Source organism: Lutra lutra, chromosome 4 (genome assembly GCF_902655055.1).
Source record: "Lutra lutra chromosome 4, mLutLut1.2, whole genome shotgun sequence".
Taxonomy (NCBI): Eukaryota; Metazoa; Chordata; class Mammalia; order Carnivora; family Mustelidae; genus Lutra; species Lutra lutra.
The window spans coordinates 191,998,794-192,018,768 of record NC_062281.1 but is presented as its reverse complement, the minus strand read 5'-3'; the positions used below and the strand labels follow the sequence as shown (position 1 = coordinate 192,018,768).

Below are 19,975 nucleotides of genomic sequence, written 5' to 3'. Positions count from 1 at the left end.
GGTAACATGGTATGATGCTTACTGACTCCTCTAAACGTGCGAGCAACTGAAGGATCCATCTGACAGTTTGCCTCAAAAGCAAGACAGTCCAAGTGGATCTCTGGGATGTCTGACAGGGGTCTGAGAGAAAGTGCTGGCTCACAGGAGAGAGTGAGCCTGGATGGGGGTGGGGTGAGAATGTGAGCAGAGTATAACGTCAGACAGTTCTAAGGAGGGGGACGTACTACCAGGGTTAGGCTGCTCTGGGGTCCAAAACCTGGAAAGAAGACAAAGAAGTTGGGCCATCTCAAAGGATAATCAGAAAATAATTTCCTAACTTTCATTTCTGCTAAAGGATTGGAGAATCTCATTTTCATGGACTGGACTGAGAGGGAGAATCCCAAATATTCAGAGTCCATCCCAACTTTAAGCTACTTTGGGAATCTGGAACAGCTTTGATGAAATCGAAGAGTCCCAAGGGGTGTTCTGCTGGGAATCACACACCAAGAGCCCAGGGTCTTCTGCAAGCAAAGCTACCTTATTTTTAGATTAATAATGGACAGGTTTTGGGTCCAGGTTAACAGGTTCCCCAAATCTACGCTTAATAACACCTTGTTAAAATTCATTCTCTAAAACTTCTTTTTCAAAAATGGATAGCCAAGCCTACTTAGCTAGTTACATTACTCTAATTAATCAGAGGCCCTAGATAGAAAAGGAAAATGACGAATTTAGGCTGAACGTGCCTGTCTGGAGAGTGGCTTGTTAGCAAAGAGGTAACACCTGCCCAGACTTCAGGAGCAGTGTCTCCCAGAGAAGCAGCGGGGCTCCTGAGAGGAGAGAAGGGATGGAAGTAACTCAGAGCAGAGCTGCTGGTGATGGACTGTCCTTCCCTCTGGCTCTGCGATAGCCTGAAACACTTGTTAACAGGAGTCTCTGCAGTCCAGGGGTTTTATTTTATTAATCTGAGAGGAAAGATTAGAAAAACTAGAAAAAGATTAGAAAAATAAATGATTAAAACTGACCAACGAGCTGCAAGGGGAAACCGAGAACCTTTAGTTAGCACTAAGGCACATAAGTGTGTGGGCATACATGCTTTCAAGTTTCTTAACCAGAGATGACTTCATTAGCTATAGATAAGACATCAGCCCAGTTTTCTACCGGGGCAGTGAAAGTGGGGGTGGCCATAGACAGGGACTGGCTTCAGACCCAGGTTTCTTGTCAAACGCACCTGCCAGCCATGGCAAAGTTTGTCCTTTCCCCATGCCTTCTCCTTCCTTGAGGTCCCTAAGGTGGCTACCAGCCTGAGGACCGCTGTCCCAACCCTGCAAGTTCTCGGGCCAGCATTCTCTCTGTGCCCCGTCCCACCCCAGCAAGCCTTCCAGAGCGGAGAGAGAAGGGTGTGATTTATCCTCTTTCATTCTCCCAGAGTTCAACCGTGCTGCATTTCAGTAGCACTCTTCATGCCCTTGGACGGTAGAGGCACGCAGGACACTGGGCAGTGGCCACAAAGCTACAAACATTCAGCATGGCCCAGACACACTCCTATGTCCAGGACAGAGATCTTTCTAGTGTTCTCTGGCTCATAATTTCTGAGCGCTGAATAAAATGATCCAGAATAACAGAGTATATACTTAAAAAAACAAAACAGGCTCTAGACATACACTTTTAAATATGAAATATAGTGTCAGCAGACTTTCTAGCCCTCAAGGGCACATGGTGTACTATCAGCCATCCTGCTTCATTCTCTTACTGTTTAGCTTTTTTTGGTAAGAATTTATTTATTTGAGGGAGAGAGAGAGAACAAGTGAGGGGAGAAGCAGATGGAGAGGGACAAGCAGACCCCGTGCTGAGCGCAGAGCCAGATGCGGGGCTTGATCCCATCACCCTGAGATCATGACCTGAGCCGAAATCAAATGTTGGACGTTTACCCAACTCAGCCACTCAGGCTCCCTGCTTGGTTCTTGTTTTACTTGCAACTTTGCTTTGCTCCTTCCTTAGTTCTTCGGTGTATTTATTTGATAGTTCTTCTATGTCCTATTGCTGGGATTAACTACATGGGATCAAGCCCTTTAAAAGGGAAGAAAATATCCCAAAAGTGACCAAATAGGGGAAGCACCCCAGAGGTTTGGAGGAAACCTGAGAGGAAGGGTCTATCACCCACATACCACAGTCACAAAAAAGATGGCCCAAACAACCGGACAGCCTTGAGAAAGAGATTTGCAAATAGGGGGTTTTGCTTTTCAAACACATAATGGGTCAGGAGGAAAGGCGGGGCCATCTACTGAGGCTTCTTCCTTCTCGTTCTCTTTGGCGCTCACTCTCCCACAACAAAACACGGCAACCACACACATCAACAAGTATGAAGTGATGGTGTCCAAAGAATGAGCTTTTTTATACTGGAGCCTAGAAAATAAAGCCACAGACAACTGGGAGGGGTTAACCACTGCTTTCAAGGGAAGAATGGGGCAGTGTCCAGTCAATTTTTGGGGAGCTGGAGCGCTGGCCCCAAGCAGGCGGAAGGAGAACCCCCTGAAGCAGCAACATCTGAGCTCAAGCTCAGCCAAAGAGGCCAACTCCACAGAGGTGATGTGAGGACTTGGGGGAGGAAACAACCTCTACTAGGTTTCTCTCCTTTCCAACCCAGTCAAAACTGTCTTTTCTGATTATCCACCACACTCCTGGCCCTGGGCTATGTTCTGGAGATACAAGAAGAATTAAACTATAGGCCCTGACATTAAGACTTCCTAGCCTAACCTGGGTGGCTCAGTGGGTTAAGCCTCTGCCTTCGGCTCAGGTCATGATCTCAGGGTCCTGGGATCGAGTCCCGCATTGGGCTCTCTGCTCAGCACGGAGTCTGTTCCTCCTCTCTCTCTCTCTCTCTGCCTGTCTCTCTGCCTACTTGTGATCTCTCTCTGTCAAATAAATAAATAAAATCTTTAAAAAAAAAAAAAAAAAAAGATTTCCTAGCCTAACGTGAAAACCCCCAGATGAACTCGCCATCACGACCCAGTGCGGCAGACCCCCACACGCTCTGGGGTGTAGCTAGCCCACTGTGCATGGTACTTGGCATTCTGGCTTGGATCTAGCTTTCCCACTAGAACACCAGCTCCGTGAGCACAGGAATCTCTGCCTGTTTTGTTCAGTGCTGGATCACCAGTGCATAAAATGGTACCTGGCAGAGTGCTGTGCTGGTGCTACAGAAACATCTGTGGAATGACTGGATGGACGAATTTCCACCAGTTATATGAAATCAGAAATAAGTAACCTGGTAAACAACATGAAGGGTCATCCTATGGTCGTGTTCACACAGGTGGATGAACAGGCTTGCCATGCGCAAGTCCCAACAACAAATCCAAGAACTACAGAGCCGGACAGACAGACATGGGTCTGAACTTTCAACTGGTGAGGCCAAATGCAGAGACTTTTTCCCCTTGGTGACCACTAAACATACTCTGCTTCCCAACACCGCTGCACTTTGCCTTATACATGTGGAAAATGAACTGGAATTCACCCATATGAAATACTTTGGAAAAACGTCTTAAAGCGAGTTCTGAAACATCAAAGTGTCACTTAACAGCACGCAAGGTGGTGGGGAAGAAGAATAACAAAACACACTAGGAAATATAAAGAAAATGTGCTGGCATTCCCGTGAAGGGGGCAATTAGGGGAATACTAAGGCCATCATTACTTCTATTTAAGAGAGATTCTAGGTTTTAGATACAAGTATGTTAGGGAAGAGGAGACAGTCTAAAATGTGTTATTTCCTGTCATTGTAAGGCTCCTTTTTTTTTTTTTTTTTTTTTTAAACCCATTTCCTTCCCCCATAACGAATTCCAGTTATCAGGCTGATACAGTATGTTTCACCTGTGGAAATGTACGTCTCCAATGTCATCATACATAGAATGTTCCATGCATACACATTAAAATGGACTCCAGCTCTGTTGCTAAGAAACTGCAGAAGGAAAGGGTTTTCAATCCTCTTCATTTAAAAAATAACCACTTTGTCTATGGGAGAACAAATGCAATCTCTCAAGTTCCCTTGTGTCTTGTTCTCATTTTTTAAACGCAGAGATGATGGAGGGCAGCTGAAAGTGTATGCTATCTCCATTTGTTTTACACGCCCTTGAAAATGAGATGGAAAACATGGTTTCAATAACCCACCGTTGTAGTGTTTATTAATCTTTCAAGCTGAAGATTCTCCCCAATGCTCCCCTACTCAAGCAAAAAATGAAAAATGTCCCATAAAAATTGTTCTTTGATTTTAAAAGATTACCCTAAGCGGCAAAGAATAATTTAGAGAATGCCTATACTCAGTGTGGAGTTACTTTCCAGGTCTCTGTGCTGTTCTGCATCACCCCACGGCCTGAACATGGACAGGTACACAAACATTCATGGACACATGGAGCCCAAAGAACAGCATAACTTACTGCTGGCTTTCAACAAAAATACCTAACATCAGGGCTACAGGATAAGGAACTTGAGAAACATGGGTTAAAGAAAATGCAAAAAAGAATGACCTTGTTGAGAAAAACAGGCATAGCACCTTCTTTGACCATAGTTTACAGAGGAAGCCTAGAAAGCAATAAAGCCATGTATGTGAAAGGCAAGGTCACTGCTGAATTTGTAGATTTAATCCAGAGGCAACTTCTATTGACATGAAATACTGAAATAAATTTTTGAAATATCTCTCTCCTTCTAGTGCGTGGCCCATCTCATTTACTAAAGGATTTTAAAACGCATTTCTCTTTATGGGTTGTTATGCAGTAGAACATCTCTGCAAACTGACAAAATTGATTGCCTGACACCAATCTTCTGAACATATAATTGATTTTTAATTCCGTCTCACTGTCAAATGGACTTGACAATAAACTCCATTCTATTCACACTATTGACTTATTTAAAAAAGGGTTTGATCCAAAGGCTGATGGGCATCAATCATGGGAAAAAGAGTTCCATTTCATTAATACTTAAAGCATTACTCAAATTTACCTGTATCTACATTTTCCTTATTTCCTTATTTATTTATTCTTGCAGATTTTATTTTTTAAAGTAATCTCTTACACCCAATGTGGGGCTGAAATTTAACAACCCCGAGATCAAGAGTCACTTTGCTTGCTCTTCCAACTGAGCCAGATGATCACCCCTACCTCTCCCTCTCTTAATACTAAGGACTGATTTTTGCCATGGACCATAAGAACACATAACATGAGTAAATAATATGTGTATTACTTATGTATAAATAATATGCCAACATTTCATGCTTCTCTTATCTTTCCTACTCTCATATTTCAGAATTAAGTGATTCACAAGAGGCAGCACCAATTAACTTAAAATTAGAGGAAGGGTAGTAAATTGAGAGAAAAAGCCACGTCAAATTTACTATTGCCTATTATGTGTTGCACTAAATACAGTATATCCCTATTTCGGGTTCCAGGTGAACTACAAATATTCTAAGATTAAGACTTCCTGTGAAAGTGAGAATTTCAATATAATGATTCCATTTATATAAGTTTACAAACACAAAAACCAATCTATGTACATGAACAAAGACACGAAGAGAGCATGAAACTAGGAACATGAGATGGGAGTGAGGTTTCAATCCCCTTTAATGTTTTCATGATATTCTAACAACAGAATTAAAATTCACATAAAATTTACAAACGAAGAAAAATGAATGGGTTCATACTGGATGACCTACAGGTTCTTCCTATCCCACACATTTTGGAATGACTATATAAAATGCTCAATAACTCTGGAAATCTGACCATTCCTAAAAATCAGCATCAGGCAATTAATCCTTCCCTATATCGAAAATATACAATTTAAAACTAAACACCAAAATTATGGACACCTTAAAACTCACAGGAGTGTAACTGCAGGCTGAGGGCAGATGCTTCTCTTCCCCTTTGCCACTGTCTCCATCTCTGCTCTCACCTCCACTTCCCACTGCTAAAGGACCTTTGGTTTTGCTGTGGATTCTATTTTCTACAGCTGCCACACAAACAGTAAATAAAATTCATTGTATTTTTGCCCAGTAAGCAGCTCTGTCTTCTGGCACATCCAGATACCCGGCTTAAAAAGAGTGAACAATGAAAACAATGTTTTCTCGAGCAGACATTCCAAAAAAGGCCTAACAAAGGCCTCTGAAGCGCTGCTGGGAGAGACACCACGCAGACAGCTGGCGTGTCCTGTGGACGCAATTCCTCGACCAGCCACACGGGTTCATTGGTTTACAAATACTCAGAAAATTAGTCTGCCGCGCCATGTCAATTTTGAAAGAAGGATTTTCATTTATATTTATGATAATGCTGAGCTTTAAACTGAAGGAAAGTTTAGGGGTTTTAAAATTTATGATTTGTAAATCCATGTAAGTCTATCACCACATCATGGATTAACTGGCTATGCATAAACGTTTCAGATTATTTGTGTCTAAATTGTTCACTCAATATAGTACACCAAAATTGGCATAAAATATTTTAAGGGAAAACACACTTCCAGATAAAAGTTATAGTTACCCGCAGTGACATGGAATGAACGCTCTGCGGGAACATAGTAAGCAACAAAACCTTTACCTTCTAGAACACCTGGAATTTTTCTGAAAGCTGCTTCAACATGAAAATAATTTCCAAAACAAACACAGCCAAGTGGATGGGAAGCAAAGGGAGAAGTGCATACATGGCTCAGCAGAGCACCCACTCTTACAACCTTGCAAGTCGGGCCAAACTCCACAAGGAAAATGCAGGCCCTGAATTTTAAGAAGAATTCAATTAGCGTCCCCAGTATTTCCATAATCAACAGCTGAATGCTCATTAAGCGCACAGTGTCAAGCAGCAATGGAATCCCAGCGCAATACGCACCAGCACAGCGGCAGCAAATGCTACCTTCAGCTTGCATGCATAAATAAGCAGAATTAATAACTACCCGAGCATGGAAGGGTGACTTAATCTGTTTCGATTAGGTGCAGTTCAGCCTGGGGCCTTTGTGTTATATTTAAATGTGTTCACCATGTTTAATTAAAAACCTAACAATCTAGAGTTTCTTTTTTTTTAAATGTTCTGATCAGTATTTTTCTCGTATTTTTCTCCTGTTTCTCTTCACAAGTTTTACTGATTTAAATGGCTTCCTGAAATGGAATAATATTTTCAGCATAATGTAAGTGAGACTGGTTAACCGTCAGTGCGGCCCCCAAAGACAGGCAACCGGCTGTTTCCTTCGGCTCCATCCAACTGACCCAGCATTTCTTCGCAACTGCCTCTCTGATATGACCCAGTTTATTCAGCCTGAGAGACGGCCTCGAGCCCGCTACCCACATGTTTCTCAGTCACTGCACTAAAGCAGAGTGCAGTTGTCAGTTTTGGGCCTAGAATTCGACAGAAACTGCCACAAACCTGGCATCCATTCCACAAGACTTAAAGTGTCTCAGCCCCAAAGAAACTTTGGTGAGAAATATTGTACCTACACACACACAAGCTATTAAAGGAATCACTGAGAGAAAATGTAAAACCAAAGGCCTCCCAGTGTGTAATTTTGAGGCCTAAAATCTCAAGAACTGGTGATTATCTGAAAGACCTAAGATGAAGATGTTGGGTGGTGCTATCATTAATAATACGGGAATTTTTTTTCCAAAAGTAAAACTTCGAAGGTCAGCTTTGGGTGCACATACAAGTTTTTCTCTGATGCATAATTATTAACTATTACAAGTTTTAATAAAATGTTAGATTGAGGACAATCTTAATTATGGTAAAGAATCTTTAAAAACACTCATTTTAAATAAAGACCTGTCAATATTCTTCAAGTCCCTCTTGGACAAAACATGCCTCTCTACCAGACACTGGTCTCACCATCAGTGAAGGCCTCACTCTTAGCAAGTTCACCAGTGAGGAGGGCAATCAACGTGGAAGCAAAGCTGCGAGGAACAGAGCTGGCGACGGCGGCAGGAGAAAGCAAGGGCAAGCTGCCCATAGACGCAGGCAAGCAGTGGAAGCAGCTCAGAAGACGGTGCGATAGCGGCCTCATCGACGTTGCTGCAGTTTGAGCAAACTGGTATCCTGGAGGCAGTGACGCTTAAAAATAACTAAAATGTTATTCTGGGGGTGGGGGAGGGTACAGAACAGGAGGTAGGCCCATGTCCTTATTTTCATTGGGACACACTTGCTTTGCTTATTCCTGTGCTTCCTGGGGTGAGAGGATGTGGAGAATTCGACCAGAAGGGCCACATGCACCCAGCAGGTTATGTTCTCACAGCCAAAACCAGGCCAAGGCAGAGGTCCACGAGTGCCTGTGCCTGGCTACCACATAAGCTGGTCAAAGATTTGACTTGGATACGTTCATTAGAAGCTGCCTTCAGCCTATCATTTACTCAAGCCCTCTTGCTCATTTGCTTTTCAGGTTTTAGAAAGTGAAGCTGAACTTCCTACAAATAAGGGAAGCATTTGATCCCTGGGTTCTGCAAGAACTGGATGAGTGCCAGCACATTTCTCAAAACTCCAACCAAAACAAGAAGCAACCATGACAAAAATGCGCCGGAAAGACAAGGATTCATGCAGTTAGCAATCATTATCACGTCCTTGGGATGTGCAGCAATCTGGAGTCGCGTTTCACTTTTCAAAAGAAAGTCAGGCCTTCTCTGATGTCTAAGACTCCCCTTTCTGTCCCACGGGCTGCCTCAAGTCCCCAAGCCCCAGCAGCAGCAGGGATACAGGCCACACTATGCCCAAGAGAGGCAAGTGCTGCAGGAAGAGGAAGGCGACTTTCCTTTAAGTGGGAGTCCTTAAACCCCAGAAAGAAGGACGGGCCACGGAGAGAGCACCGGGAGCTCCTGGCTGCTGAGAAGCCTTAAGGTGAAGGTGAGGGAGGGCCGAGGAGGGCTCCTAGCACAGGCACCGACGGGGGCCCCGCGGTGACGGCCTTTGACACACTCCTTCCATCCTCTCCACCTCCTCGCCTCTTTCTTGCAACAAGGCTGTTTGAGAATCTTAAATTTTTATCAATCAAAATTCTCTCCTTCTCACAAAAATGGGTCCACAGTGAAAAACGACATCTGACTTGACAAAACAATTCTCACATTTTCACTCTGCCACTATTTGAATAACAAACGTTTAAGAAGTTTCCAACTCTTGAATGATCATGTAAAGCATTTAAATATTTAATTTCCAAATAGCAGCACCAACTGCCTCATGCATCTGATCAGCCGCAAGCGTTAATGGACGGACTCCTGACAACGCTCTCTAACCAAACCTTCAGGGCTGCTTCGGTCCCTCCCTGTGGCTTCCTGGTCCACTTCCTGGCTTCCACTCGCCACCCCTACCCCACGACCTTTCCTCAAACATATCCTCTCGGATCGTGTTCCAGCCCGCACCCAGGATCTCACCACTTCTCCCCAGCACCGATGCCGTGCTCTTCGGTCACTGGTCTTGGGCCTGGAAGCTCGCAATTGCCCCGGAAGCCCACTTGTGACTTGGGCCAGAGTGCGCCCCACCAGCAGATCAAGTCACCCCTCTGCTCAGAATCTGCCCATGCAGACCAAAGAGCAAGGCGCTGACCATCCGTCCACAGGTCACACATGATTCACCACCTGCCGTCCCCCTCCGCTTCCCCCTCCAGACACATTCCTGCCTACTTCTTGACCATGCCAGGGGCCAGACTTCTCTTCCCCGGCATGATCCAAAAGGCTTATCTTTGCACTAAGGTCTCCGCTCAAATGGTTCTTACCAGGGCCCTTCCTCCGCCCCTTACTGAAGACAGCACCTCCCCACTCCCCCAGTTTCTTCTCCCTCCTCCTGACCTCCTCTATTCTCCTCAGCACACAGCTGTGCTACCACTTGACATATATTGATTTATAGATGGTCTCTCCTCTTAAAACATAAGCCTCATGAGGAGGGGCCTTTTTTTTAAAAAAAGATTTTATTTATTTATTTGACAGAGATCACAAGTAGGCAGAGAGGCAGGCAGAGAGAGAGGAGGAAGCAGGTTCCCCGCTGAGCAGAGAGCCTGATGCAGGGCTCAATCCCAGGACCCCAAGACCATGACCCGAGCCAAAGGCAGAGGCTTAACCCACTGAGGCACCCAGGTGCCCCCGAGGGAACTTTTGTTCTTGATATGGCCCTAACACAGCACCTGGCACAAAGTAAGTACTTAATAAATAAAAAACGAAAAGAGCAAGATTAGGAAAGCACAGAAAAGTTTTTCAACATTCTTTCTTAGCATATTTTAAAGTATCAGCAACAGGCTTACAATTGATATGTCTACCAGTGCCAGCCTTCATCTTAATTTCTTTCAACCTAAAGGGCAAATGTCAATCAGTACCACTCAGACACAAGACTGAAGTAGCAAAAGCACAAGTAATCTGTAAGTCTTTTACAGCAATACCTTTCAGAAGTCACAAGATGGGGATGTAGCTTCACGAGAACTCGGTCTGCTGGAACAGGAATCCATGGGCACTCAAATCTGTATTTGTGGGCACGTACTTTATCTCCCCACCTTCTCTGATGGGCCATAATGACAGGATGAATATGTAAGAGCCACAGTATTTACATAATCAGGTCTATGCTTCCTGCAAGTCACTGGCTCCACTTAAGATATGTATCAACTGGTTTAAAAATGCTGGGTTTTAAAATGGGGAGGGATCAAAAACTGGCTTGCTAAACCAGCCAACCAACACTCCCAATCTCTTCTCTTTCCATGAAACCTGAGAAAAAACCCTTCCCACTAAGCTAAGATCAAGTCTCTCTGTACAATTATGACGCTTGCAAGCTCTTTCCTTTGACTAACGGCTACCACAGACAGCCCCCAGAGGCGCAGGGAGGGCACACTTGAGAAGCCAACAGCCCGGTGACACCAGCCACAAGACCACCCCGTCCGCACTCACCACTTCATCCTCCGTCCAGCACTTTTCGATCAGCTTGGGCACAGGCTTCTTCACCAGGCGCTGTAGGGCTTTGCCCGCATCATACCCACTCTCATGTAGCTAAAACAACAACAACAACTTCCATTAGTGAAGCGTGCCAAGTAACAGATCCGGAAGCAAATCAATAAAACAGAAGCCCTGCAGTTGTTCCAACAGAAGAACCCACGGAAAGGGTATGTTTGTCAGCAAGAGAATTCGCTCTCCTCCAATGGCCCCTTGCCCCCAGTTCCAGCTGTTCTGGGAAAGGGAGGCAGGTAAGGTAGAGAACACTTTGGCAAGAACAGGAATAGGATTCAGAACAACAGTAACAAACACTTTCTGAACATGTGGCCGGAGAGAATGGGGAGCATAATCCATGTACTTATTCTTTCTTAAGCCTATGAGAAAGGTATTTTCTCATTTAAGCTTATAGGGTAGGAACTACAGTCACCCCATTTTATTGATGAGAAAACTGAGGCACAGAAAGGTCAAAACCAGCAGGCTGTAAAGCCAGGACTCCAGCCAGTGTGATTTCTACCCACTCTTGTCCCATTCCCCCTAAAAGGCGGTTCAAAACCTACTGAATTATGTTATTTCCCTTCAGCATCTCTGAAGTCTTTCAACTGCAGTAATTTCACTTAAAAATTTTTTTTCAAGTATCTGAACTGTAAGAGCTTTTTAATGACACTCTTTAACAGTATACTAGCAATACATGAGAATGAAGATGCTGGTTTATCTACACTCTCCTTCTAGGACCAGACTTCGCTCTCATTAAAGGTAATAAACTTCCTCCACTCCATATCCTTTCCAACCCCAGGCAGTGCCTGACACCACTCACCCTCTCTATCTTGCAAAGACATTCTTCTCTTGGTTCATGTGACCCCAAACCCCTTCTAGTTCCAGAGTTTCAACCTGCAGACAATGGAATGAAATAACAGAAAGATCCTCTTGCTTAATCTACCTCCCCTAACTATGGCCATTCCTCCAAAATTCTCACGGGAAATCTGGCTTTCCTTTACAGACAGAATCCGTTTTGGCTAAGATCTTATCTCTAGCGCCTACCACAGTCCATAGCATATGGAGATCTAAGAGAACGACTGGTTAAATTAATGAATAAACGCCTTCAACTACTGTCCCTGTGCAAACTCCACCCAAATCTAAACCTCAGTTGACTGGAATTCATTCGGCTTGAAGTTGACAAAGTGCCTACTTTGTTCCATGCGATGTACTAGACCCTGGGCCCACAGGACTGAACAAAACAGGCAAAGGCATCCCTGCTGTCATAGAGCAGACCTTCCAATCTTCTCACCCGTGTTTCAATCCCTTATCTGAGCAATTCACAAGCATCAGCTGCAAACTCAGACGAGTAAGGTCCACACCTTAGCAAACCATAGTTTTTATTTCCAGGAAACTTGCAAACTCCTAAGGATGTGTCATGGGGACACAATACATAGGAGATGACAAGATCGAGCAGATGATAGTAATCGCTACTACGTAGGTGTAAGTAAAGAACTGCAGACACACAAGAAAGAGGAGAGAACACAGGGTTTCCCCTCTTTAGTAGAAGACTCCTAAGAAGGATGTGCAAATTGCTTTCCCACCAACTGCTACAGACCCAGGGCTGGGGATATAGTAAGCCTTCAGTAAATATTTATTGAGTAAGCTAAAATAATATTTGAAACATACACAGCCAGTCTCTTTTCTAACTACTCAACTGCTAATGGAAGAGATATCAAAAATATCCATTTTCATTGCACATTCAGAGAAAGAGAAGGTATTAAAAATTAAAATTTCCTGAGTATTCTCACAGTTTAGAGAACTCCATTTATTTTAAATCCAGGTCCAAGGAAGTCCAGACTATATATTAACTATAACAATAAGTCACTACCTTAAAACAAAACGAAATACCTACAACAACAATTAATATTAGATTGTTGGATTCTGAGGTTTTTTTGTTTGTTTTTTATTTAATTTGACAGAGAGAGAAAGAGAGAGAGAGAGAGAGATCACAAGTAGGCAGAGAGGCAAGCAGAGAGAGAGCGGGGAAGCAGACTCCCCGCTGAGCAGGGAGCCCGATGCGGGGCTCGAGCCCAGGACCCTGAGATCGTGACCTGAGCCAAAGGCAGAGGTTTAACCCACTGAGCCACCCGGGCACCCCTGGATTCTGTTTTGATGATGGCACTGTATGGGTGTGGGCGGGGGGGAGGGTGTATGTACTGAATATGAATGCGAGATAGTAACATATTTTAATAACATTCATCATTAGATCTTCATCTAGACTTATTTCAGCAGTATAAAAAGATGAAAATAAAGTTAGATTTTCAAACTTTGCTCAAAATCCAGACCAAGCAGATACCTGTCAAGTTCTATAATACAATAAGGTTCTATAATACAATAAGAATCTATAATATGACCTTAACAACGTGGACTAGAACTGAATAAAAGAAAAAACTGCATGCCTATTTAATTTTTTAAAAGCACATATTTTAGTGATAATCTGAAATCAATTCAAGTTGATCAAATCATAAATTCTTAATAAAAAGCTTATGGAAAATTAACAACATTTCTTAAGAGGTAATTATAGTATATGAGGTAATTATGAAGAGCTATGGACTCGAGCCAGACTATGTGGACTCAAATTCTAGCTCTATTACTAGAATCCAGCGACTTACTTATCCTCTCTGGGACTTAATGTTGTCATCTTTAAAAATGAGTATAATAATAACATCTACGTCTTAGGGTATTATAAGGATAACATTAGAAAACACATGTAAATTGCTTAGAACTGCACCCGGCACATAATACACTAAATGAGTATTAGTGATTTGTTTTTAAAAGGAAAGAGTAAAAAAAAAAAAAAAAAAAAAAAAAAAAAAAGGGAAGCAATCTCTACTCAATTTTCTGGATTAGATAGTAGCCTTTTGGCGGGGCAGTGGGGGGTAGACTGTTAAACTATAAACAAAACCACTTATGTTTCACAAAATTATTCATGTTAATAATTTTTGAAATTTGACTAAAATACTGGTATAGTACACAGAAAAAATTTTAAAATTTAAAGTCTTATATGGTTGATAGGAAATTACTCTTAAGAACGTAAGGCCTGTTCAAAAGTGTACTGCTGAATGAAGCTAAATCAAATCTCATTAATCCCTGGGCCATTCCTGACTTTCGGTGAACCATGGCCAACTTTGAAGGGGAGCTGCAAGAAACGTTCTGAACAATCTGCTGAACTTCTGGCTATTTGGTTTATTAGAAAAGCTGCCCAATGAACACATGGCGCCCTCAGTTACATTTCTAGTGAGCTGCTTATTTGTTCCCTAAACATATCCCAGTGTTCACACTTCCTTCACAAATCTTCATTTCTCATCACACTTTCCCCTGAAGAAGCCGTTGCAACGCATGTGTGGTAACCCTGGCTTCCTTCCGCTACTCATTCTCTAAATAATGGGCAATTCCCTCCTTTCATTTGATCCACTGTCTGCCCGTCCTCTTAAAATATTCCTGCTCCTGACCTTTCCATGATATAAACCCAATAAATATTTAGTGTCTGCTCCCACACCTCTACCAAGACATATTTGAAAAGCCAGAGATATGGGATTATTTACCAACAGTGATGAAATATTTACTGAACAAATGAAGTTAGGGTATTATTGTATTGTCATCAATAATTCATAAACGCTAGTCCAAAAGCCCGTTGTCAAGGGGTGGCTCTGCCCCGCCCCGAACCTTTCCACACCTTCACCTTCTTCTGAATGTTATAAACATTTAATTCTACTTTCTAGGAATCTTGTCTGAGAACATTCTGAAAGTTTTACATCTTTACAGAAATCCTTAAATTATATTTAATTAGGGTGCCTGGGTGGCTCAGTGGGTTAGGCCACTGCCTTTGGCTCAGATCATGATCTCAGGGTCCTGGGATCAAGTCCCGCATCGGGCTCTCTACTCAGCAGGGAGCCTGCTTCCCTCTATCTCTCTCTCTCTGCCTGCCTCTCCATCTACTTGTGATCTCTCTCTCTGTCAAATAAATAAATAAAATCTTTAAAAAAATTATATTTAATTAAAGATATACTTTGAACATACTAAAAGTTGTTACGGCCCTCACAGCTTCACAAAAGTGAAGATCAGTTTTGAGCACCTTGGGAAAATTACCGGAGTTCAGGACATCCTTCATTCCTTCCACAGACGTGTACCTAGTGCTAAACTGGGCCAGATGCTACTCTAGGTGCCAGGAAGAGATACAGCTTTGGAGAACACCGACACACACATCAGGAATGGAGGAGTGAGAAGGGGCAACCTGTGAGAGGCAGTGTAAAGTATCAGTTTGGTACAACACGTCTATCTAAATCTCACATTCAAACTCTAGGGTCTTCAAAGGGTGGGTACTACCTTCTTCAGTCCATGTATGAGGCAACAAGTAAGCTCTTCTAAAAGAAGGATGGTTTTCTAGATGGTTATGAAGATTTCCCTTCTTCAGACTGGAGCCAAAATAATGTTTGAGGAAGAGCTAAACTGGATATTTCAACTGTATTCTTTATGTATATTAGAATTAAACCTACGAAAATACTGGCTACCTTAAATCTCAAAAAAAAAAAAAAAAAAAAAAAAAAAAGGCCATTAAAAAATTCTCCTCTAAGGGCGCCTGGGTGGCTCAGTGAGTTAAGCCACTGCCTTCGGCTCAGGTCATGATCTCAGAGTCCTGGGATTGAGCCCCGTATTGGGCTTTCTGCTCAGCAGGGAGCCTGCTTCCTCCTCTCTCTCTGCCTGCCTCTCTGCCTGCTTGTGATCTCTGTCAAATAAATAAAATCTTTAAAAAAAAAAAATTCTCCTCTAATACAACATCAAGCTCTAACAAATTATAATAATTTCACCTTGTGGAAAACATGTGGGTTTCAAATACCTGATCACAACCATACAGACATATCTATATAGTGAGGAAATGTAGCGCAGGCTTCTCACTATCGCTGAAGTAAAAAGGTCCTTTAATGTGAATAAAATTTTCTACCATATCCCCAAAGAACACTGCTCAAAGAAACTGCAATGAGGACGGGGTGGGGAGGACCCTCAAATGTCTTACAGCTTCACTCTGTAGCCTTGGAAAAGCAATTAAAGGAAGATAAGTAAATCCTTCTGTCCATTTTGCAACCAGGCAGGGCTAGTAAATTCTGGGGTTAAATGTAATTTTAACGTAGAGTATAGCAAACTGTACCATTCCGGAGCGACTGGGAAAAAAATCATCACAAAATACAGGGACCAAGATACAACATCATTACTCAACCAGCTGCCAAGGTTTACAAGCTACTGGTGGGAGAAGCATTTAGATCTCACACCACCCCCCCATCACCTGCCAGCCACTAAAGCAGGATGTCCTTCAGCTGAAACCACTGTTTTCAGATTCATCATCCCGGGGTGGGGGTGGGGGTGGGGGTGGGGGTGGGGGTATATAATCCAATGATCAGGGAGGCAGATACTTGTAAATCTGTTGCTTCCACATCACTGAACTGCAAGTCTGCACTTCTACACAAGCAAAATCTGTCTTCCCCTAAACCACAGGTCACTAGACGAGGAATGTGATAACAAAATGGTGATACATCATCAATCTCCAAGTCTTTCAAGTCACTCCATCAAGGAACCATCCCTGCTTTACTGTTTTCCACCAGTTCCACCTTTGGTCCCCTGGGCTGGCACCACAGAATCCTCAGGCTGTGCTCTTTTCTTCACTTTTGGTTTGTTCGCTGTGAGACAGCAAACAGGACTGTTCCACTATCAGGTGTCCGGAGCTCCTCTACCACACCTCCCAGGGCCCGTGAGGTCCAGTGGGACGTCCCAGCCTCAGAGGCAGGCTGCACGCACCACATGCTCCTGGCCTGCCACCGTCTCAGCAAGAGTTACTACGGACCTCCTATGCCAGACATTGTGCTAGCAAGGACCGGCAGGACTGAACCGGCAGAGTCAACCTCGTGGGGGATTTGGTGCTAAAAACAAGGGCAGCCTGAGTAACACAAGCTCCTGATTTGGTTCTACTGTAACAATCGAAACCCCCACACAGAGCCAAAGACTATGATACCACATGTGACTGGATGCATTTGGTCAGCTGCATAAAAAGCTCTCAACAACCATGGGCACCCAGCCGCCCCTCCTATATAAGCCGTCCCATTGTCAATGCCTAGTGAACACAGCATAGGATCTGAGGAAGGAGACAGATTCTTGTTATCAGTTTTGTCACAAACTGGCTGAGCTGAGGTTTTCATCTCTCAAATGGGCCTCACACCACTCTCCCACAGTTGTGTCAAAAGACAATGGAAGGGGCGCCTGGGTGGCTCAGTGGGTTAAGCTGCTGCCTTCGGCTCAGGTCATGATCTCGGAGTCCTGGGATCGAGCCCCGCATCGGGCTCTCTGCTCTCTCGGGGAGCCTGCTTCCTCCTCTCTCTCTCTGCCTGCCTCTCTGCCTGCTTGTGATCTCTCTGTCAAATTAAAAAAAAAAAAAAAAAAAAAAAAAAAAAAAGACAATGGAAGGTGGGACGCCTGGGTGGCTCAGTTGGTTAAGCGGCTGCCTTGGGCTCAGGTCATGATCCCAGCGTCCTGGGATCGAGTCCCACATCGGGCTCCTTGCTCAGCGGGGAGCCTGCTTCTCCCTCTGCCTACCACTCTGTCTGCCTGTGCTCATGCTCTCTAACAAATAAATAAATAAAATCTTAAAAAAAAAAAAAGACAGGGGCACCTGGGTGGCTCACTGGTTAAGCCTCTGCCTTCAGCTCAGGTCATGATCTTAGGGTCCTGGGATCGAGTCCCACATCGGGCTCTCTGCTCTGCAGGGAGCCTGCTTCCTCCTCTCTCTCTCTCTCTCTGCTTGCCTCTCTGCCCACTTGTGATCTCTGTCAAATAAATAAAATCTTTAAAAAAAAAAAAAAAGACAATGGAAGGTATGAAATGAGATATGTGACAAGATACATGAAATGTCAAAAGACTATCAACTGTGCACAGGCATCATCATGGGCACACGTCTCTTATCAAAGACTGCTCAGCAACCCCAAGGTCAACAGAGCACCTGCTGTACAGTGCTGGAGACGACACACCCGCCTCGGGCTCCTTACAGCTTCTGACCTCTCCGTGGTTAGCAGCAAGGAAGGATCACGCCCCAAGAAGAAAAACACATTTCTGCATAATTGCCCAAGTTAAATGTGCTACTCTCGCTCTGCCTGACAAATCATTCCCTGATTATTACTTTCTATAATTTAATATATATAAGTGCTTTACTGGCAAGCTTCTCAAAAGAATAAATAATACTTAATGACTGCCTACAGTTTAATTAACTTATGATTGAACTTCTCATGGATTGCTATAAACATTAAATTACATCCTTCCTCAAAGCTGCCATGGATGGAGATACAGTTTTAAGCTTTAGCCCTGCTGCCTAATAGTTCTGAAATTTCAGCAAATCTGTACATTGGACAGAGAGGTGAGAATCAACCTTAATGCCTAGTTATAAAGTATGTTATTTTATAAAGCAAGGACAGGGTCTTAATTTAACTAAGACAAAAGTATGCACATGTCCAAATACCTCATTTATATTACAGCCATCATTAAGCATCACAGGATCTTGGGCAGTCGTATTAGCACAAACTCTGTGTATTACCACAAGGCTTCAAGTTTCTGCTCTGGCTTCTCATCTTAGCTGCCATTTTTGGTCTGTGTGATGTTGCAAATAAATTTTCCTTTTGGCATGGCTCAGCTGTCAGGCACCTCTGTTCTATAATGAACCCATGAATTACATCTCCCTGCTCTGACATCTCTGGTCTCACACATCAAAATATTGTTCTTCAATTGTAATTTATAACTTAATTTAAATGTCCCTTTTGCTGTGACCTTTTTAGATCAAATGGCATTGCATCTGGCAGTTTCTCCTACCCCAAAGCATCCTTTCGCAATTATAGCCATTATAATAATGGTAGAAAAAGCCTAAGTTAGACTGCATCCATGCTAAATATTAAATAATTGCAGTCCATTACGAACAATATTAGATTTTAAAGGCCATAGAGAAAGCAAGGCTGTTGTGGATCTAAGCCCTGTGTTCCTGAGGGAAGGCTGACTCCTTAGGACTGAGCAAAACCAATCCCCTACAGAATGAGTAGACCTCTGGCCACAGAGAGAAAAACTACCGCTGGATGCATGAATCTGGATCATTTATGCTGTTTTTGTGAATGATAATGATGTGTCAGTTTGGAAAGATCTATGTCTGATCACAAGCGGAAATGGTTCAGGGCCACAAGTGGAAATTAAAACACTTTTTCATTTACTCCTGAGCATTCTCACAGCCTTGAATACAGAAAAACAGTATGTAAGGCTCTACTCTAGAGGGTCAGAAAAAAACATAGTTCTTCCATCTCATGGAAATGTAGGGACTAGTGAACCCACTGATAAAGGCCTAAACTGACCTAGAAAGTATATGTGAAAGGCCAGCTATGAGTCAATTTTATCCAGATTCCTTCAGAAAGTTTATTTAAGAAAATGAATAAAAACAAAAACCTCAAGACCAGGGTGTCTGGCTAGCTCAGTCATTAGACCATGTGACGCTTGATCTCAGGGCTGTGAGTTCAAACCCCATACTGGGTATATAGAGATTACTTAAAAAACAAAACAAACAAACAAAAATCCTCAAGAGCAGCTACAAAGTATTAAGTAAAAAACATTTACAGAAATTGCTGGAACTTCCCTAAGTTGAGTTTAGGTGCAGAAATGACTGCTCCCAATCCATGAAGCTCAGAAAGCTTAACCCCAGTGCTTTTGAACAAGTAATTTTAAAGTTGTGTTAAAAAACAGTACACTGGGGCACCTGGGTTACTCAGTCGTTAAGTATCTGCCTTCAGCTCAGGTCATGATACCAAGGTTTGGGGGTTGAGCCCCATGTTGGGCTCCCTGCTCAGCGGGAGGCCTGCTTCTCCCTCTCCCACCCTCACCCCGCTTGTGTTCCTCTTTTCTCTCTGTTAAATAAATAAAATCTTAAAAAAAATAAAAACAAAAACAAAAAACCAGTACACCTATTCTTTCTGATCATAATGATAACTAAGAGCACCAGGAGAATTAAAGCGGCATGCACTGAAGCATGTGTGACTC

General features: G+C 43.1%; 1 protein-coding gene across 1 annotated transcript in view; it reads right to left on the bottom strand.

The window, feature by feature from the left end:
• Positions 1-19,975, bottom strand: part of RERE (arginine-glutamic acid dipeptide repeats) — a 445,015-nt gene that overhangs the window by 80,820 nt on the left and 344,220 nt on the right. The window contains 1 exon segment of the mRNA XM_047724025.1: positions 10,847-10,945. Within this exon segment, the coding sequence (XP_047579981.1) occupies positions 10,847-10,945 (99 nt within the window).